Genomic DNA, 22579 nt, shown 5'->3' with positions numbered 1-22579 from the left:
TTTTGTTTCACAATTATGACTTTTATACCCATAGTTATACATTTCATATCTCAATGTGACTTTATCTCATTATAATAAGCCTTTTTTCTCATATAAATGAATTTTCTACCTCCTATTTATGACTTGTCTCGAGGATATTTAAATTATTTCACTGGGGTGAACAAGTTTTCATAATATCCTGAGGTTTTGGCCCACATGTGTTTCATTTCCAGGTCAGACAGACACTGGATGGTGAAACATTTTGCAATCATATGGTGCTATTCTAACCAGACCCTGCAGGGGGAGCTGTTGCAGCATCCAGCGGTTTGAAACAAATACATGATGAGCAGATGTTTGAACATGTTGCTTACAGAACCTTGATATATATATATATATATATATATAATTATTATATTATTATTATTATTATTATTATTATTTATTATTAAATTGTTTTGGTTAAACAAATAACATATAAGACAATATATATGTAAATAAAGATTTTTTTAAAATCATCCAGGTTTTAATCATCAATAAATATTAATGTGTTTTTATCAGTAAAAGTTTTTTTGTTTTTTTTATCTAAATCTTAACATCTCTTTCAAAAGTATTATAAAAATTGGTTTGTTTTTTTTCAGAAACCTTCAGCACTGTATAAAAAGCTATGACAATGTAATTAAACTATTTTAGGCCAACATTTAGAGCTCCAAATGTATTGTCCAAATATCAACTTTGTCACTTCCGATGCGATACCATTATTGCAGCCCTGAGTATTTTTAACCTTAAAACATAAGAATACTCTACAATTGAATAAAAATAAATAAATAATACATTTGAAGACCCTGAAAAACATCAATAAATCAGAGAATAACAAAAAAAAAATGTAGATTTTACAGTGCAAACTACTTGTTTAACTTAAACATAAGAATATTCTACAATTGTATGGAATAAAATTCAAAAATAATTGTTATTATTTTTGCTTTCATATATCTGACTTATTTGGGATATCGATATAGAATCTGGGAACCCTATCTTTATTGTCAATGTTTGTAGAAAACAAAGATTCTTTGTAAAGGCTCTGGTAAAAAGAGAAAGAATTTATAGATAAATAATTATTACATATGTAGGCTGATAATAAATACAAATAGATGTTAAAATACAATGAATGGTTGAAATTGCATGCGTTTAATTAGATGTTTTATTTTTAATGTGGAGATAGTTGGGATGTGCTTTTTTTGGCTTTGTTTTGAAATGCTACAAAGTAACAAGTTGTTATCTTTGCTGTGACAGAGCAGGTCTGCGCATGCGCACTGCATCGGCTCTATGGGGACGGGAGGAGGACATCACGGAAAAAGCAGCAGCAGCGGCACCAGGACGCGGACCAGGAACCCCACGCAGAGATTTCAACATTTCATCCCCACGCTGCGACACCATGCCCGGCGCGGCGGGGCGGCCCGGGCCCGCGCTCTGACCGGCCGGCCGGAGGTGTGAGCCGTTCGCCGGGATCAGCTCGTATTCTTCGTATGGGAGCAGCATGCGGGAAATGGTCGGAGGCTGCTGCGTGTGTTCGGACGAGCGGGGCTGGGCGGAGAACCCGCTGGTTTACTGCGACGGACACGGCTGCAGCGTGGCCGTGCACCAAGGTAACGGAACCGCGGCTCGGTAGGTCGTTTCGGCCGCCCTGTGTCTACGTGCGCGTAGGTGCGCGCTGATGCGTGCGTGTGGGAGGGGTGAGATACTGTAGGTAGGCGTGCTGTTTGTTGTTTCCTCTCCCCACATGACCGAGTACGAAGGGCCGAGAGCAGCCGAATCGAACCGATCCGATCCGGGCCCGACTCTGTTTCTATACGAGCCCGGATGGATCACAGTCCCACTGGCTGTGGTTTACTGGTAGAACTGGTTTCTAACTGGACAACCAGCAGAGGCGTAAAGAGTACTGATATACAGAGGTGGAAATAACGGATTACAAGTACTCACGTTACTGTAATTGAGTGACTTTTATGGCTACTTGTACTTTTTTGAGTAATTTTTTTAAATCAGTAATTTTACTTGTCCTCAAGTGCATTTTAAAGGAAATAACATTTACAGTTACATTTCTACACCCAACTGTTTTTAAGTAAATTATTATTATTATTTTATTTTTATCTTTTTCCTTTTCATGGTCTTTTTTCATTTTGAATTGATTTATTAGTGTTATTTATTTTTTTATTTTTTAAAGATTTGTACATTTCGACAAACCTTTTTGTCTCTTCCTTTTTAAGTTTACACATGAGATGAACCATGGCAATATTTATTACCAGGAATTAACGTGCGGGGGGAGAGTAACTAGTAACTTTTACTTTGAGTACTATCACCTCTGATTATTAGTAATCCTTTAAGGTGTATATATGTAACAAATTATTTTACTTCTTTTAAAATGTACTTAAGTACAAGTAAAATTATCGATTTAGAAATATACTCAAAAAAGTACTGTACAATTATCCATAAAAGCTACTCAATTACAGTAACGTAAGTACTTGTAATCCATTACTTTCACCTCTAATGATCAGAACATAAGGGATACTTTTTAATTTCCTCTTTACATACTTTTAAAACAATCTGGTAAAAAAAAAAAAAAAAAAAGCATTCCACACTACAAAATGAGTAATAAAAGTGTCTATGATTTGTGCTGATATTATATCAGCTCAATATCGGTATCGGCCAATACTCATGGCGGCAATATTTGTATCATATTGGAAGTGAAAAAGTTGTATCGGGACATCCCTAGTATATATTTATTGATTTTGCTGATGTTGGACTAATATCAGGATGGGGACACCTCTTAATTTGTTCTATTGCACATTTTAACTGATTGTGCTTTACATGATTAAGATGCAACATTTAGACAGAGATTAAAACATTAAATCAAACAATACAAGATTTGAATATTTATAGAATCGTATAGTCATTTTAACTAATAAAAAATAGAACTAATTTATTTTATTCATTTTTATTTAAACAACACAATGCAAAATGACAATCTAGTAATGTTATCACAATGTAATCATGATTTGTTTAGAAATATAAAATATTGTGGTGGGGGTAAACAGTTTTGTTAAAGGACCAACAGTAGAGACATTAATGGACTTGATAGTGATACCACATGGGGTTAAATTAAGGTTATAATGTAATTTTAATGATGATAATAGACTGTTAATGGCGTTGTGTGCTTTGATCAGAGAGAAACTGATGAAGCCCTCAGTGGGGTACCAGGGGTATCTAATCCAAGCATCTATCCATCAATTTACATATATTTAAGTTTTCTAGTCATTCAAAAATCCCCTTTCAATTAGGGATGTCCCGATACAACTTTTTCATTTCCGATATGATACACATATTGCAGCCTTGCATATCGACCGATACTGATCCGATATCAGCATGAATCAAACATACTTTTATTACTTTTTTTTCCTTCTTCTTTTTGTTCTTTAATAAAATAATAATGATAATAATAACTTATTTTCTAGTGTGGAATGTTAGAAAAGACTTGATCTAGTGATGTTACTCAACAGAGAACAATAGTCAGCAACAGTAGGTATGAGAAAAACTGACCCATTTATTATTAACTAATTGGTTACATACATTTTAACCTTCAACATAATATCTACAGCAGCGATTCTCAACTGGTGGGTCGGGACCCAAAAGTGGGTCACAAACCTGTACTGGGTGGGTCGGGGACAGCAAGTCAAAAATAAATCAATACTTAATCTCTCTCAAATTTGACTTGTCTCTTATTTTGGAAGAAACTTTTCTTTTGACAGGCATGCTGTGAAATGCATGTTACACAGGAAAATATATAGATATAGGTTTAAAAAAAAAAAAAAGAATAGATGCAGTATGTGTGTTTTCAACAGCTATTTTTGAAAAACTAAACTTGGTTGGTTGAATTCTTAAAAAAAAAGTGGGTCGTGATTTAATGACCATGGCAAAATGTGGGTCCCAGGATGGGACCAGTTGAGAACCCCTGATCTACAGTATTTTACAAGTAAATAAAATAAATAAAAAAATAATTTTGGGGGGAAAAAATTGGAAATTTGAATCCGATATTCGTTTTCAGGCTGATATCGGACCGATATCGATATTGGATTGGGAAATCCCTACTTTTAATACACATGGAGCAGAGTATGTCTTTCCATCTGGCCAACAAGGACTTTCTTCCAGCTTTCTAGAGGAACTGGTTTCTTCGTCATGACAATGAGTTCACTGAACAATGATCTGTGTCTCTAGCGTGGATCCATCCTGCTCTCCAGACTACTGTAGCATGCATGGAGATGAGCGTTAGCAACAGCAACATTAAGGTTTAGAAATACAGCATTAAGTGTAGTCAACCTGTGTTAAGTATTCTATAGACCAGAGATGGACAACCTTTATCACAGTGGAGGCCACAAAAGGTGATTGTCTGATCTGAGGGTTCGTGTTCTAGCCTTTAGAATCAATCTGAACATTATACTGGTTATTTCTTAATATTGTTGTTGTTGTTTTGTGTACTTTTGTGTGTTTTCACTGTCATTTTATGTATTTTTCTCATATTTGATTTATTTTTGTCATCATTTTCTGTCACTTTGGTGCAGTTTGTGTGCTTTTGTTGTCATACAGTATATTTTTTCTTTCTCAATTTGTGTGATTTGTTGTCTTTTTGTGAATTTTTGTTATTGGTATTTATTTATTTTTTTTCATTTTGTGCATCTCTGTTATTGTTAATATTGTCAGTTGTCAATTTAGTGTGCTATTGTCAGTTTCTGTATTTTCCAGCCATTATGTGTGTTTTTGTCGTGGTGTTATTTGTTGTCATCTTGTATGTTTTTCCTGTTGTTTTTGTAGTCATCTTCTGTATTGTATTTTTTTGCGATTTGAGTGTTTTTGGAGTCATTTTGTGTATTTTTCTTTCATTTTTGTTATCATGTAGTATATTTTTTCACTCATTTTGTGTGTTTTTGTTACCATTTTGTGTATTTTTGTGATTGTTTTGTGTGTTTTTGGAGTCATTTTGGCCAATTTCTTTTGCGGGCCACACAAAATTGTCCGAGGGCCACCAGTTGCCCAACTCTGGTATAGAAGAATTCTCACTAATCTGTTTGTGTCCATCCCAGCTTGCTACGGTATCGTCCAAGTGCCGACCGGGCCGTGGTTCTGCCGCAAATGTGAGTCACAGGAGCGAGCAGCTCGAGTGGTGAGTACCGGTGCTACAACACACACACATCACAAGCGAGCGAGCTCACATGTCTGCTTTATCTCAGAGGTGTGAACTATGTCCTCACAAGGATGGAGCCCTCAAAAGGACGGACAATGGAGGTAAAGCTGCCTCAGAGCGTGATGTTTATGTCATGTGACACAATCAGCCAATGGTTTGCCCCTCTGTCCGTCAGGCTGGGCTCACGTGGTGTGTGCGCTCTACATCCCAGAGGTGCAGTTTGCCAACGTGCTTACCATGGAGCCTATCATCCTGCAGTATGTCCCCCATGAGAGATACATAAAGGTACACACACACACACATTTTCTCTATTTGTATTCATAAACCAAATATGATAACTGAGAATGAATTAGAACAATTAGTTTAAACTGGCAAATAATGGGCATGATAAATCGTGAATGTGGCTAAATTGGCAAAAATAAGCATGAAATATGGTGAAAAGAGGTTAAAACAATAACAATAATGGGTCAACGTATGCAACATTACTTGGTAAAAGTGGTGGAAAGGGTTTTTTAGTGCCAAAAATGTCTTGAAAGTGGGAAAAATGTGCAGAAAAGGCATTTACATTTGATGGAGAAGTGGCAGAAACAGCAGTAATGTAGAAAAAATGCATTAAAAGGAGCAGAAATATGGCAGGAAAAAGTAATGGAAATAGGTTAAAATATGGTAAGTTTGGTGTAGTTGCAGAAAAATGAGGAAAATAAGTAAATATGGGCATAAATTGTTAAAATAAAATAAAAAATTCTTAGCTTCTTGAAGACATCTGGCGACCCCTTCCCAGTGTCTTGCGACATCAAATGGGGTCCTAACCCCATGGTTGAGAATCCCTGCCTTAGATGGATGCATAGAAGTGTTGTTACTTCATTTGTCCATAAAAACTTCTAAACACATTTCTGGTGTTTTCACTGAAAGTTGCAGCAAAACAATGACAGATGTGTATTTTGGGGTTTACACAAAATTGAATATCTGGCAGAATGAAATGATATCATTGGGAATACTGGGAACAAACTAGAACAAAAAGGTTTTCAAGCCAATCACTGCCCTCACTGTCTGGTGAAGAAACACAAAATATCACAGTAAGAAATAAGAAAAAAGCACTTCTATGCATCCGTCTACAGCACTCCACATCCCACAATGCAATGCACAAAATATTTCCAACAATGTCAGTAAGAGACTGTTTACAGTGGAGATGAAAATTAACTTACTAGTGGAAAATTCAACCTTTTACATCTTTTTTGAGCAAATGAGCCCTATAAAAATCTGTTTTATTTTTTCGCAAAGTCCTTGTTTTCCACTTTAATTTTTGTAATTCGTTTTTTAAAAAAATTTTTTTTAACATATTTTAAAGAAAATATTAGTTTTTAACTCCTGTGAGAAACAAAATAAATTCTAATGAATAAAAAACTCATAATTAAACAAAAATGTATGTCAAAAATAAAGTAAGATACAATTAAAAGGAAGATATAAGCTGTGTGACATGGATTATTCTGACTGCTCCTTTTTAATTATTTATATGTCATATAAAGATGTATGAGAACAGCATTAATGTCACCTGATTTCCTCTCAGGGATCAATAGTTTACTGAATCTGAACAGGTTTATTGATTAAGTTCTGATCAACTTAGTTTAAATTAACCTAATTTAAATGATCCTATCTTCTGCAGCTCTGATGAGATGTTGTTAGAATGTAACATTCTAATACTGTTGCTCCAACGGACTTTTATTTTGTAAACCACGAGTTCCCACTGAAACAGTTGTACTTGAGGTAGCTTGCTGACTGTGAATGTGTACCTACGAGGCACAGACAAAAGGCTAAAATAAAAAGAACTAAATTACAACAGACTAAGTTATTCTTAGTTAACCAGGCACAACAGTTCAAACACTGAGCTACACAAAAAACGGACGGAGCTTTACAGGCACAGCAAAGTTAAACGGGCACTGGTGGCTCTGTATTTAGGAGTCAGTGATGATTTCCATTGTTTTAGAGGGTGTTTGTGGTGGTTTAGGCAGAGTTTAATGCAGCCATGACAGGAGCAGGGAGGGCGGTGCACTTAATAAGCGGTCCCCAGAAACAGTTCCCCATAAAAAAAATGTTCACTGTCTCACGGTGACGGCGTTTCATGTCGATTCTGTCCATTTCTGCATTGAACCGTTTTCATTGGTCGATTCTGTTAACGCGGATTTTATTGGGCCGTAATCTTTGATTTCAAACACTTCTTTATCTGATAAAAAAATCTCGTCTCCAGCAGCTTTAAATGGTCGACGTGTTTCTCAAACCTTATGACGTCATCTGAAACAAGGTCTCAGTCTTTCTCTATCTGCTCTAACACACCTGCTAAAAATAAAAAGCCTATTTTCAGCTACTGCTGCAGAGCTGCACAATGAGCCTGTCATACATATAGCCATCACAATATGGCTTGAGGTTCAAATCCTAAGAATCTCTGTCTGCTGCTCATACCATCAACTCGTTGGAGTAAAAATATCTGAGGCCTGAGCATTACATCGTAAATCAAGATATATCGAGATTTATTTTTTGGCGATACAGAAAATTACAATATTGCTTATCACGATACATTTTTATTTCATAGCTTATTATGTAGTCAAATACTTGTTTTAGGAGTCGTTGCTTTCGCTAATTGACGGAACAGCATGAAAAACACAGTGAGATGGATTTCTGAGTGCAAGCTAACCCAGACTTACCCCTAAACAAGCCACACTACAGAACTCACTCACACGTGCTGTCCCTTACAGAAGAAAAAGACTATAGTGGCACATATTGTACAGTTTTGGCTGAGTTATTACAAAATTTCCAAATTTAGCTGCCTCACCGTTAACTCACCATTTTAAACATGATTTGTCTGCTTGTCAAGAACATAAATGCAAAGTTTCAAGTGGAAATTAGAACACTCTAGGAGGAGTTTGCTTATAAAGATGGTGTGTTTTGGCCAAAAATTGTGAAAAAGTGCCAAATTTGTCCCTCTAAATTAAAAATCGTAGACTTCCTGTTGAATTTAGGTTATAGGTCCAAATTAAAATTTTGCTAGTTATGGTCCACTGCATGTATCTACAGAATGCCATCAAGCTAGTTCAAACCCGTGGAAAGTTACAAACGCTAAACAACGCTAACGGGTCCCAAAATTGCATCAAAAACTACATGTTTAATTTTTTGCCAAAACTAGAAGAAGAATCCGTACAGAAACAAAAGGACCTTCGCACCGTCTTTGATGCTGTTGGTTAAATAATGTGCCTGTGTGGCATTTTGTGTCAGCAGATTGAACCCAGATAGCACAGATAATGTTCAAAGCTAAAATAAATACTCTTCCAGAAGGCGTTCAAAAATACTTCTCACTACAGACCAGCAAATACAGCCTAAGAAATCAATTTATGTTCATTTTACCAAAAGCAAGATTAGAAGTTAAATGAAGATGTCTGTCTGTTCCAGGGGTTAATTTGTGGAATACTGTTGATAAAAAAATAAAAATGAGTGACAGTGACACACTATTTAATTTAAAAAAAATAATATGTCAATATATTTTAGAGAGTTATGTGAAGAAGCAGTAGTCTGTGTTTTTGATAAATGTTGTATATAAAAGAAAGTATGTATATATATATATATATTTTTTTTTTTTTTTTTTGTTAGACTAAAACAAACAAATAAACTCAAACTGAATCTTTATTGAGTTAAAAATATTGACATTTATATTGTATATTGCCACTTTGAGAAAAAAAATCGAGATGGGAGTTTTGGTCCATATCGCCCAGCCCTAGTGTCATTGTATTTCATGTATTTCGTGTATTTGAACCACTCACAGGAGCCAGGATGTAATTTTTGTCTATGTGAAGATGCATTGGATGTATCCTGTGGGCCTTTTAGAGCCTTTTAAATATAAATCAATATGTGGATGCTTGATCTGATTGAGCGTCTATGGGTCTGTGTGTGAATGCACATGTGTTTGTGTTCATCTACTGGGTTCGTGTTACTGTACGTTGAGCCTTCCTGCCTGTCAGAGCCACTCAGTCACGTTTCTTTTCACCCGGCCTGCATTCCTGGACTCCGGTACAATGGCCAGTGAAAACCCGAGAAGCCACGCTTTCCTCTTTGATACTTGCTGCAGTCGTGTCTGCAGCCCTTTCATTTGCAGGCGGCCTCTGAGGGAGATGGCGAGCCCAGTAGGATGTGTTTAGGGGGGTGAGAAGGAAAAGGCAAAAGCTGGTCCTTTGTGCAGCACTCACTCAGTGGGCACAGCCAGAAGGGGGGGGGGGGGGGGGGGGGGGGGGGGGGGGGAGGAGGAGGAGGAGGAGGAGGAGAGCCAAACGGGAGCAGAAAAGACAAAGAGCACAAGAATTTTAGCTCAACCGAAAAAAAAATTATAAAACTAAATCAGAGGGTCTAAAATAGGGTGAACTTGCACCGCTGTGTCAGTGTTAGCATGCTAACACGCAGCCTGCACTGTTTTACAGCTGCACTAAAGCTGAACAGCTGGAATAATAATTAGGACCAACCTCACACACTAATCCAACCGCTGCTGCACAAAGCCCAAAACATCCTATTCCACCTGCTGCCCTCAGAGAGGATCCACAGATGTGTGTGTGTGCGTGTGTGTGTGTGCCAGGCTCTGCCCTCAGGGTGATTTCACACTGATCCAAATGGGCCGGCGTCTTCAGACCGACACATAATTCACTTTAGAACATTAGAAGCACTGGATTAACACTGAAACCTCAGTGGTCAGTGAAAAGTTGTCCTCACAAAATTAAAACCCTGCCATGATTTAAATTTTGTATTTTTTTAAAATTGTAATAAGACTAAACCATGACTTCAAAATGAAAATACCAAATGTTCATTGTAAAAATGTCACACATTTTCATGCAGTTAGTAAACTTTTAAGAACTTTTATAACTTCAATTTTTGCATTTTCTACTGCAGTTTTTCTCAAATGGGGGTACGTGTACCCCTAAGGGTACGTGATGCCACTACAGGGGGTAGTTGAGAGAGAGAGAGAGAGAGGAAAATTAACAAATAAAGAGTCAGTCTTGATCCCACCCGTGAGATGACTGGAAATTACAAAAACTAGAAATAAATCTATTCAGGAGCCACTAAATCAGTTTTTTTCAACCTTGGGGTCGGGACCCCTTTTGTGGTCGCCTGGAGTTTAAACGGAGTTGCCTGAAATTTCTGAAAAATTGAAGTAGATTTCTGAATTTTTTTCTATTATTCTTTTTTTATTATTATTAAAACAACACAATCTTAAACAACTGTATTTCTATACTGTCACTTTGTGAAACATAAATCGAGCTCAACTAAAATGCAATTTGAAAAAAAAAATCTGAGCTCAAACATGATCAAAAACGGGGTCACAATCTAAAAACAATCGGGAACCATGCCACTAAATACTGGTTCTTTCCACTTATTTACAAAATGAGGTTCTTTAAAATGTATGTTATTACTAGTTAATTCCATCACTATGATCTATAATTGTTTTTAAATAGTTTTCTTTGCAAAATCTTATAGTCAGATAAAGGGGGTGCTTGGATTCAGAAATAAGAGAAAAGGGGTACTTCAGCAAAAAAGTTTGAGAACCACTGTTCTACTGATAGTTTTGTGGGGTGCTAATGTCTGGTCCTCCTGTCCCGTATGTTTGAGATGTCTCCATTAATCTAACGATGGTGTTGTCATCAGACTAAGCTTTACAATCAGCAGTGGTGGATCAGGGAAGCACCTAAACATGCAGGACTCAGGCTCTCCAGGACCAGACTTGGATACCTTAAATCTGTATAGGGTGGATTTGTTCAAATGGCAGTTCACGGACCACATGTACAAGCCTCCCAAATTACTCCCAAAAAAACACAAAATGACAGAAAAATACCCACAATTAAAGCTGTATTGCTTTAAAAAAAAAAAAAACTGTAAAAATAGACAAAATGACAATATACACAAAATCACTCCCTAAACACAAGAGACGACTACTAATAAATAACTGTAAATTATGCAAAACAACAACAAAAATACACAAAAAGTTGCGGTATACCCAAAATTACTCCAGAAACAAACAAAGACACAAAAAATTAGAAAAAATAAAATGCAAAATTACTACAGAAATACAAAAAAAACATATTTATTTCCTTTGTTAATGCTCTAATTGGTTATTATTCTAATGCTAACATGAATTTTGATAATTTGAATTTGAACGTTTGTTTGTTTGTTAGCAGGATTACAACAAAAGGTTCAATTGGTTGATTCTTTCATTCTCTTCTCTTATTTCACTTGCTGCTTTAATTTTATATATTTTCGTGTGGAATGTGGCCCAATGGTCCTGAGCTTAATAATCAAAAACAAAAGGAAAAGTATTGTGTTTGCAGTGATGGGTGTCTGATGTCAGTAAACCATGAAAAACACTGTGTGAGCGTGTTTTTCTGTCCAGACGTGCTATATCTGTGAGGATCACGGGAGAGAGAGCAAAGCGGCCTGCGGCGCCTGCATGACCTGCAACCGACAGGGCTGCAGACAAGCCTTCCACGTCACCTGGTGAGGGCCTCTATTTTATTAGCTTTTTCATATTCCAGTTTGATGCAGAGTGTTGGTTTCAAAGCATCTGAACTAAACTAAAATGTGATTTTATCTGATCCGAGGGTCACGTGATCAACATTCCTGTCACCATTCAGTGTTGGTGGTGTTCAGAGAGACCGATGGCACACTATGGCAGCCTCACTTCTGTCAGTCTGCCCCAGGGCAGCTGTGGCTGCAATAGTAGCTTACCACCACTGTGTGTGGAGTGAAAGAATAATGAACATCAATGTAAAGCACTTTGAGTGTCTATGATAAAGCATTATATAAAATCCAATGCATTATTATTATGTTTCTTGTCCTTTTGTGTTTTTTTGTTATTATTTTGTTTCGTTTTTTTTAGTCATTTTGGGTATTTTTGTTGTCCTTTTGTATATTTTTCTAACATTTTGTTTGTTCTTGGAGTTGTTTTTGTGTGTTTTTGTTGTCTTTTGTCTATTTTTTTTAAAGATTTTGTCTGTTCTCGTAGTCATGTTTTAGTATTTTTTCATTGTTTTGGCTTTGGCTAGTCATTTTCATGTTCACGTTGCGGTAGGGCTGAACGATTTTGGAAAATAATCAAATTGCGATTTTTTTTTCCCCTCAATATTACGATTGCAATTTAATATGCAATACTTTTTTCAAGGGCCTCTGATCATGTATTTTTCAATGAACACAAGCAATAAATCAATCTGTTTGTGTGCGTGTCGCTCAGTGCTCAGATGGCTGGTCTGCTGTGTGAGGAGGAAGGTCCAGAAGCTGATAATGTGAAGTACTGCGGCTACTGCAAGCATCACTACAACAAGATGGTAAAAACCCAACAATAAGCACAACAAAGTGTATTTCAGTTACATCCAAATGAGTCTGAGTTTCTTTAAAATGAAAGCTGCATCTGCGGTAATAATGCATTTATTGGAGGGATTTTCTGTTTCTTATCAACAAACTAAATTCTGATGCATTGTGTGCAGAAACTGAAGGTCATAGCATCAACACGCAGCGCACAAAGTATCTTAGCAACAGGAAATCTATGAAATGACGAATAGAAAGGAAGTTTAATTGATGTGTGAGCTATTGGTTTGTTTCTACATCCTCTGCAGATCAACCAATCAACAGCAACTTTGGTTACAGTCGACCAGCAAAGCTCAGTTTGTCGCTCTGAGCATGAAACAGTGTCTTTTAATTGTTATTTTGCTTCATTTACCTTTTTATTTTAATCTCTGCAGCAGAAGAAGTTGCGTTCGAGTGAGAACTCGAGCGGTTCCTTCCTTCCTAGAGGACAAACCAGCTCTCCGACCCTGGAGAAGCAGCATCACCACCACAGACCGAGGAAGGTACGTCTGGAAGTCCTGAGTTATTCTCATAATAATAATAATAGGACGCATGGTGGATTAGTGGTTAGCATGTTTGCCTCACAGCAAGAAGGTCCAGGGTTCAAGCCCTTGGGTGGACACCTGGGTCTTTTCTGTGCAGAGTTTGTGGGTCAGAAAATGGATGGATTTATGGATAATAATTTTACAGCTGATATATATATATATATATTTTTTTTTTTCTTCAATGCATTAATTCAATTTACATTGGTGCAAGTAGTAGAAAAATAAGAATAAATGCTAGAAAATATTTAGTCACACAGTTTTATACACAAGGCTGTCATTAGCATGAATAAGGTGTCATTAAGCCTGTCATTAAGTGTTGTTTGTTACTTTTGCTAATATTATGACACCTTTGGAGCTATGTTGGCATTTTTTGGGTTAGGGTAACGAACGACACTTAATGACAGCCTTACAGCGTTCCTGAGGAATGCGTCATGTATAAAACCCTTTTACCCACTGCATGGTACCAGCATGACTCAGTGCAGTGAAGTCGTTCTGAAGGCGACATAAACAGGAAACAGTGCAAAGTGCAGAGAATAGTGAGCTTTTCTTGATCTGTGGCTGCAATAGGAAAACAAAAGTCCCAGAGGACGCAAACGAAAAAGGAAATCTAATTCCTCAGCTTCCAGATGACCAATCATCTACAGCATCTAACGTCCGATTTTGGTATTGGATAAGAGAGTAACTCTTAACTGTTCTCTGCTAGTAGATCCAGATTGTTGAATTTTGGAATACCTTTATCTTTAATCCTTGTGTTTCTGTGTGTGTGCAGAGTCACAAGGACAGGATTCGACAAAAAGATCACCACAAGAAGTCGTCTGACGCTCTGAGTTCATCTGTGACAGTGACAGCGAGCAGCATCGAGAAGGTACGAAACACACACACACTGGTGTGCAGGCTGGAGTGTGTGTCTGATCCTGGTTTGTGTGTGTGTGTGTTTGTCTCAGATCTCCTCCAGTCACCACAGCAGCAGCAGTAGTAGCAAAGACAACGAGGGAAAGTCCAAGAAGCTGAGCTCACACAGTCACCGCAGTAAGAAGACAGGAAGTACAGGGAAGAGCGCCTCCTCCTCCTGCTCGTCCAGTCCCTTCAACACAGGTGAGTCTGTACAACCACAGCTCAATGACCCTGAGCTTTCCACATGTTTTGTCCATGTCATTGAAGACAAAAGCTTGATGTTGTTGCCGTAGTTACAGAGGGAATGAGGTTCCGCATGGAGGAGGCGGGGTTACAGGATTAGGATTCAGAGCGTTTTTAGGGTTTTTGTCCATCTAAAGACTTGTTGCCTGTGTTCAGGAGAAGCTCTAACAGTCCAAATCATAAAAGGAGTTCAGCAGGCGCTAACATTGAATTTGTGCACATATGGCCGTGTTCTCCCATGCACGTAAGTCAGAAAAGCCACGTAGCTGCCCCTGTACTTAAGTCAGTCTCTGTGCACCTCTATCACAGTTCGAGTGGGGTGGAGTGGCCCTGAAATGTGGGCGTTCCTCTTTCAAATCTGGCCCCACGCCGATTCTCCTGTCTGCTTAAGTTAATTTCCTCTTACGCGCTTCTGAACCTGGAATAAGGGCAGCGCCCCGTGAGAGTGAAACATTATGTTGCACTGGAAGTTTGGACTTAGTTACATTTTAAGTCACACACACTCATAATATTGCAGAAGAGACTCCCAGAAAGAATCTATTAAAGTGACAGTGGCAATGTTTACATGGGAGCTTTAATTCCTCTTTAATTCAGAATAAAAGTTAAATCCTCTTTTAACTGACCTTGTAAACACTTAATTACTAATGCAAATGTAATTCTGAATTAGGTGACTGTTTTATTTCAATTTTAATTCCAAATTAAATTATTCCTTTTTCTTGTAAACACTTAATTCCGCACATGTGCGACTTGCCGCGATGACGCGCTTATTAAACATATACGGACGTCTTCAAACGGTACAGGCTTCATCAAGACATGAAGCACCAGAGCTTTACTAATGATGCGCGGATAATTATGAAGTTATTCTTTCACTCAACGTCCTGTATAGTGGAGGTAAAACAGATGTAGCATTCACTGCTGGCTTTGATTGACCAAAGTACGGACTTCTATCTCCCTTCTCCACTGATCTCTCAGCAAAGTGAAACCTTGTGTTATTGTCGAGCTGCTGCTTCAAAACTACAATAAAAATAAAAGAGAAAACAGTTCTAATGCGGTGTTCTGTGTTGAACATCTTGTTTTCCTCCTGTCCAATCAGAACCCTTCCCAACCTCCAAACCTAAAGCGGAATTGAATGAAGCCGAATAAACCGGTTTTCCATGTAAACCTCAATTTAGGAATTACCATCTCCGTGTAAACACGAAGCAGAACACTTTAATTCCGAATAATTTGATTCGGAATAACTAATTCCGAATTAAAAAATATCATGTACACAGGGGGTGGGGGGACACAAGCAGAGCAGTAGATTGACCATCAGCATTTCTTATATGTTCACATTTACCAGTTCTAGACGGAACAAAATGTATTACATTCCATTATTTTATTTGTGCCGTCCACTCCTTTTCCTGGGAGGACGGTGGGTGCAGCGTCACGGAGCTGATCAGCTGTGGCGAGGTGAGCACATCGGCTGCTGCGACTCGTTCAAATGAAACTCTGACAGACCTCAGACCTCTGTCCAGGCTGTCCAACTATTTTAACACAGTGTGATCCACTACAAGAGTAAGTAACAAGTGAAACATTGATGACATATGATTATGATGATGACTAATACGCGCTGATCAGGAAAGTAAGAAGTTAATAAAATCAGGCTTTCCACACAATCAATTGTTAACCTGTCCTTAGTGTCAGAGGGAAAATTTGATTTTAACTGTGACTCGGACAGTAAAATGTGTCCGATCCTCACCCTGCAGTAATCTGATCAATAATCTGATCAGATCAACCTTTTTTATTGTTTATCAACGAAGGCGTTTCAAATTATAAGTGAGCTTTATCATTTTCACACATTTGAATGACATTTACAAGCGTTAGGAAAACTCCATGTTTGTGATTTCTAGACAGCCCAAAAAAAATGACATCATGGCCCAATTCGCCTCCTTTGCTTCAGACCGCCTTCATTGTCATACTTAAGCGTGGTGGGCGTGTCAGGAGCCTGGACCGAAGAACATGCGCAGGAGAGAGGCGCGTAACTGCAGGCGCGTAAAAAGCGCTTAAGTCCAGATGGGAGAATATTACCCATTATGAGTGCTCAGAATACGGAGCAAAGATTTGCGTCTCTGAGCAGCAGGTCACTGTCGAGCCAGGTTTGTGACTCACACACACACACTTGATCTCTGTTGGACTTGATTTTACCTGATTTTAATCATTTTTACTGATTTTTTTTTAACTAACTTTTGCTGTAGCTGCATGTAATCATGTTGTTACCATGGTTACAGACAGGCTAAAGGCTTATGTCTCCGCTTGTGAGCAGGAGGCTCCCTGTCCACGCAGGACTTCCATCCGTTGTCGTCGTCCTCCCGTCTGGAGCGCGACCACGACAGAGGTGACGACCACAGCGGGGAGGAGCACAAGGAACGCCACAGGAGGCCGCCGGTCCACAAGGAGGAAGAGGAGGAGGAGGAAGATGAGAAAGAGGAGGATAAAGAGGAAGAGGAGGACTGTAAATACCACAAACCGCCCGCATTGACGCCGGCGGACGGGAAGCTGGCCGGGTCACAGGGTCATGAGCGTTCGGGGGGGAGCGCCAGCCCCTTTGAGAACAAAGTCACCATCTCCACCTTCGGCTCCATCATGCGCATCACATCGTCATCGTCTCTGGGCAGCAGCACCAAGATCAGAAAGATCTCATCGCCGGGCGACTACAAGCCCAGCAAATCCCTCAGCAAGTCTTTGCAGCTGAGCACGCCGCCCATCCTGGAGGAGGAAGACCCGGAGGAGAAGGCCACGCCCCCACCGCCAGAACCCCGGGAAAGGAGGCACAAAAAGAGCCGCCACGGGCCGGGGCGACCACGGGGGAGCAAGAAACGAGAGCGGAGGGAGGAGGAGCGCTACCACACACCACCTCCACCCCCAACTTTACCTTCTATGTTCTACACCAGCGCCTCCACCTCCACCTTCCCCTCCTCCATCACCCCCGCCACAGAAACTTTCTCCACAAGCCGAGGCAGCTCGCTGCTCGGCTCCGGTGAGTCTAAACAAACGTGCGTGTGTGTGTAACACTAACTTCCTGTGTGTGTGCTTGTGCACACACACACCATAAACCACAGGCTTCCTGTGTGTGTGTGTGTTTGCACTTTGATGCATTCATTTGCAGCCTGACATCAAAACTCAGAAATGTTTCCATCACTCGCTGCATGTCATCAGACAAAGTGTCAAACGTTGGTCCTGAAAGGCTGCTGTCCTGCATGTAAAACCTGATCCAAATCATGAAACAATCCTCATTATTCTGTACACATCGTCATACAATAATCTTCTAAAACAAATCACCATTTTGTCGTAGTTTTAGTGACATTACAGTGTTAATGAATATTTAGGTCATCAGAATTCTTATGTTGTAGTTAAGTTTTAGTCGACTAAACCTGTCGTGGTGACGTCGAACAAAAGTAGAGTTTCCAATTTTCCATTTAAATATCCTCACTTCCACGTCAGTTTACCCTTTCCCATTTGTTTATGTTTAATGAGCTTTCCCAAATCAAATGTCATTACTGGCTTTTAAACTTCCAGTAAACATGCTCAATATGGTTATTTGACAGTAATTCCATATTTCTCAGCTGTATTTGCGCCGAATGCAAGTTTGCCGGAAGGAGTAAAAACACTTTTATGCATCCGTCCACAGGACTCCCCATCCCACAATGCAATGCATGAATCTTTTTCTACAGTCTTGCTCTTTGACTGTGTATCATCACACCGGTCGCCCCTCACTCTCTCTCTCTCTCTCTTTTTTCCAGGTATTTACTCCAGCGTTAAAGACCCGCTCTCTCTTGGTGGAAGCGTGTGTAGCACTTCGCTCTCCTCAGGCCTCCTGCCGTCCCACACATCCTCCCTTTCTCTACCGTCAATCAACGCTGTGACCAACACACAGGTACAACACAAATATTAAACAATTTTAATTCTGACTTTTATCTCCCCCTAAAGGTTTTAACCTGATATCAAACTGAATATCACACAAGGAAAGCATCTTATTTAAACACATTTACAACATTGATATCAGTATTTACCGGACCGCCGTATTGGCCGCATTCCAATAAAATAGCAATTTTCCAAGAACAATCCCCAGAAATGCTGCTCCGTGACATAGGCCGCACCCTATTGGCTGATGAGGGTGCCATTGAAACGACTCAGCCAATCAGAACAGGCAGGTAGGCGGGCTGCTGTACTCTTGTTAATTGAGGTTAATTGTATTCTGATCAGTTACAACAGATGAGTTTCCATCTCTACATTGTGTGTGTGTCAGTTACGTGAGCTGTCAGCCTCAGGAGTCGCTCCTAATAAACGTAATGCAGTGATTAGACAACTTTATGCTTTTTATTAGTACATACTATGTAAAATTGGCTGAGATATCTTACATTTTAAACTGCAGTGTACTTTTTATTTGCTCTTCCCACCGTAAATGCATACGAGCCAGCAATCAGCAATCTTATTTTATATATAAATATATAAATAAAAACAAATATTCAGCAGATGTATGACTTCTGCTGTCACTCACTTCCACGCAATTTCCTTCCACATTTGGACGCCGTCCTGCATACAGACCATGACGCTTCCGTCCTGTTATTAAATCCGTGAGTGCTTTCACTCTCCCCACATTATCCAGTATCAGTCATTCTGCCGTAGGAGTAATTGTCAGTAATATTCTGGCTCCTGACACCTGCTTTCACTGGACACATGTGTGACTGTCTGAAAAATCCACACATAGAGCGGACCGCCACATTAGCCACACCCTCAACTTTAAAGGAAAAAAATAGCATCCTATACGCCAAAAAACACGGTATATAATGACCAATCTGAGCATTAATACAGGAAACAACAAAGGGTTTTGGTGTCATTTCGTTGTCCCTTTGTGTTTTTTCTGATCATTTTTGTGTGTTTTTGTTTAGTATATTTTTGGAGTCATTTTGTACCTTTTTCTCTCATTTTGTGTGTTTTTGTTGATGTTTTGGTGTAATTTTGTGTATTTTCATTGTTGTTTTGTTTGTTTTGGAGTAATTATGTGTGTTTCTGTTTCTGGAGTCTTCTGGTGTATTGTTGAAGTTGTTTTTCTATCATTTTGTGTATTCTTCTTTTTGTTATTTTGTGTTTTTGGAGTCATTTTATTTAATTCTGTGTATTTTAGTTTTTAGCTTCTTAGCTCTTTAGCACCACCTGGAGGTCTGCGCTCTCTGATTGCCTTTGTTTTGTGTGTTTTTGGAGTCATTTTGTGCATTTACTTTGGGGGTCACATGTGGCCCCCTGGCCACCAGTGTCCCATGTCTGGTTTAGACCTGGTAAAGATTGGTGGAAGCCGAGGACAGACTCTGACAAATGATGATCAGCCATTCACAGAAAACATGAAACAAGATTTAAAAAATCATAAATAAGCAACTTTAAAACAAGTTCCGTTCCTGTATTTTCATAGGTCCATCCTGGCTCCGCCTCCTCCTCCTACAGCCTGACGTCTTCTCAGCCGTTCTCAAGCTGCATCTCTTCAGCAGCTCCACTGCCTCCGCTGTTGAGCCAGGCACACACATCCCTTCCAGGTGAGACCAGCTGATTGAGTTTCTTCATATCGTTCACATGAACTTTAATACTGCAGTGGTGTTATTAAAAGCTAAAGATGAAGCAGCTCATGAATGTTTCTCTTCTTAGAGTCTGACCTGGATGATTGTCGCTTCCCATGTCAGGGAAACTCGCCCAGAGAAAGTCTTTCCTCACAGTGAGTCCACTTTGCTTTTATCGACTCGGCCAATACCACCATCCTGCTCAGAGTGAGGAGCTCAGAGCAGAGTCAGTGGAAGCAGTGCATCTGATTAGGATAAAATCCAAACTGATCTGAGGAACGTCATGTGTTCTAAAATCCCACAGACATGTCAGTGTGGACACAGAAAAGGGCATGTACTGTAAGTGTTAAGGAACTAAATTTATGAGAATTAGTTACGGCCATTTTACCTCAGACAGCTGACGTTCTGACATTCTGACGCGCTCTACAGTAGCTGTTGGAAGGTGAGTGATCAGCTTAAAAATAATACCCTTAACTCCATGAAATATTGACTGATTTACAAACAGTTTGTCTTATTACAAACCTTATTATACGTAGGTATGACATACTGTAGAATATAGAATGCTTGTACATGTTGAAATTGACGCTTGCCTTTTGAAAATTGGTTGAAAATTTAGCAAGTTAGGGTTATTTAAATAGTACATGCACCATTGATGTAGTAAGCGGGGCCAGCTGTCTGAGGTAAGATGGCCGCCATGTTGCTACTTCGCTTTCATTGTCTAGCAGTGCGGGTGAGTCATCTAGTGTTTAAATGCAGTATATCTATGGTGGTTTGCCTCCAGGCTAAGCCCCGCCCAACAAAATACGTCACAAACAATCAAAGGGTCTATTGGCATTGTCAGAAAAGTTTCTTGCATAGCATTGTGGGATGTGGAGTCCTGTAGATCAGTGTTTCTCAGATGGGGGTACTCGATGGCGCTACAGATGGTGCTTCGGAGACAAGAAATTAACAAATAAGAGCATTACAAATATGAGGTTTTTAAAATGTGTATTTTTGGCTAATGATGATGGAAATTATCTTAATTAGAACATGAATTGAAAATAAAAAGGTCAGTCTTGGACCCACACCAGGTGGAAGATAACTGGAAATTATTTTTTTTTTTAAACTGTAGAAATAAATCTATTCAGGAGGCACTAAATACTTTTTCATTCTTCTTATTTACAAAGTTATATTCTTTAAAATGTGTCTTATCATTCATTCATTCCATCCATATACTCTATAGGTGTTTTTTTTATAGTTTTTTGAGCAAAATGTATCAACACAAAGGGGGTACACCGATTCAGAAACAAGATAATGGGGGTACTTCAGCCAAACAAGTTTGAGAACCACTGCTGTAGATCAATCAATCAAACAAACTTTATTTATAAAGCACCTTTTAAACAAATTAAATTATAATCCAAAATACTTTACAGGATTTTACAAAAGGTAAAATGATAAAAAGGTCTAGAAACTAATGCACACAGAAAAAGTGGAAAACGACAATAATAAAAGATTTAACATCAAATAATTAAAAAAATACAATTATAACATTATAAGCATAAATAAAAAAAAATAAAATAAATCATGTTAAGAATGAAGTAAAAACACATCTATGCATTCGACTACTGGACTCCACATCCCACAATGCAATGCATGAAACTTTTTTAACGATGTCAATATGAGTGTGTTTACAGAGGAGAGCAAATAATCTTTGATTTTTTTCTAATTTGATGTAAAATGATCATCTCCAGCAGTTTTAAACTGGGTTTGTTTTTACATCAGTGGGCTGTAATGGACCAATCGGAGCTGGTTTCCCTGTCATGTGACGTTAATCTGTGGCGTCCCTGGCAGGTCTCCGATGAGCTGTCTCCCCCTCCTGTTCGACCAGCGGGACTGGCTCGTCCCTGCAGCCAGAACCCGACCCGACAACGTCCCCGCTGCCAGCGCTCACATCGAGCTGCTGCTTGAGAAACACGGCAACGGAGAGATGGGAGTCAACAGTGAGTGAGACACACACACCAGATAAGATTTAATCAAGCTAGCGAGGTCACTTTTTACCTACACTGTGTCCTACCCTCAGTGCTGCACCTGAATGCCTCATGTGTGAGCACACGGAGGTTAAACAGCTGCTCGTATGACAACACTTTGTTTCTTTCTTTGTTATTCTGCACCATCAGGCTGTCAGGGATCATTTCTAAATCGGTTGCAGCTTCACTTTTTCTGTAGTTCTGTGAAACACGAGCAGCACGAAGGGGCCAGATAATTAGAAACACCTGTGTGTGGGGGCAGGGGGCTTTTAAAGGGGCTGAAAAGGATGCACGGAGCAGAAGACTGAGGCTGCTGAGAAATACACTCACCCGTACAAATATGGACTTTTATTTGTATTGCAGCCAACTCCAAAAATACACTAAATGACTACAAAAAAAACCTGAAAAATGCACAAGAATGACAACAAAAAACACAAATGACTCTTTACACAGAAAGCAACAACAAAAATAGACACAGAGACTCCAAAAACACACAATAAAACACTAAAAAAAACACAAATATTGAGTGAGACAACATGAACACACAAAATGACCCTAAAAACAACTGAATGACAACTAAAAAAATTGACAGAAATATACACAAAATGATAAGAGAAGTCCACAAGAATGGCAGCAAAAGGACACAAAGTGACTCTTAACACACAAAACAACAAAAATAGGCAGAATGACTACAAACTCAAATATACACAAAACAACAAAAATCCA

General features: G+C 38.9%; 1 protein-coding gene across 1 annotated transcript in view; it reads left to right on the top strand.

Annotated features, from left to right (window-relative positions):
- Positions 1 to 1382: 1382 nt before the first annotated feature.
- The window catches only part of LOC114468446 (protein AF-17-like), a 29272-nt gene continuing 8075 nt past the window's right edge, over positions 1383 to 22579 (top strand). The window contains exons 1-14 of the mRNA XM_028455346.1: positions 1383 to 1622; positions 5109 to 5188; positions 5256 to 5310; positions 5385 to 5494; positions 11628 to 11731; positions 12465 to 12558; positions 12973 to 13080; positions 13892 to 13987; positions 14067 to 14217; positions 16562 to 17275; positions 18039 to 18172; positions 19706 to 19826; positions 19936 to 20002; positions 21678 to 21826. Of these exons, the coding sequence (XP_028311147.1) occupies positions 1514 to 1622; positions 5109 to 5188; positions 5256 to 5310; positions 5385 to 5494; positions 11628 to 11731; positions 12465 to 12558; positions 12973 to 13080; positions 13892 to 13987; positions 14067 to 14217; positions 16562 to 17275; positions 18039 to 18172; positions 19706 to 19826; positions 19936 to 20002; positions 21678 to 21826 (2092 nt within the window). The 5' untranslated portion in view covers positions 1383 to 1513. The remainder of the gene's footprint in view (positions 1623 to 5108; positions 5189 to 5255; positions 5311 to 5384; positions 5495 to 11627; positions 11732 to 12464; positions 12559 to 12972; positions 13081 to 13891; positions 13988 to 14066; positions 14218 to 16561; positions 17276 to 18038; positions 18173 to 19705; positions 19827 to 19935; positions 20003 to 21677; positions 21827 to 22579) is intronic.

This window comes from Gouania willdenowi, chromosome 1 (assembly GCF_900634775.1).
Source record: "Gouania willdenowi chromosome 1, fGouWil2.1, whole genome shotgun sequence".
In the NCBI taxonomy this organism is placed as follows: Eukaryota; Metazoa; Chordata; class Actinopteri; order Blenniiformes; family Gobiesocidae; genus Gouania; species Gouania willdenowi.
The sequence above is the reverse complement of the archived record's forward strand: the minus strand, read 5'-3'. Positions and strand labels throughout refer to the sequence as shown.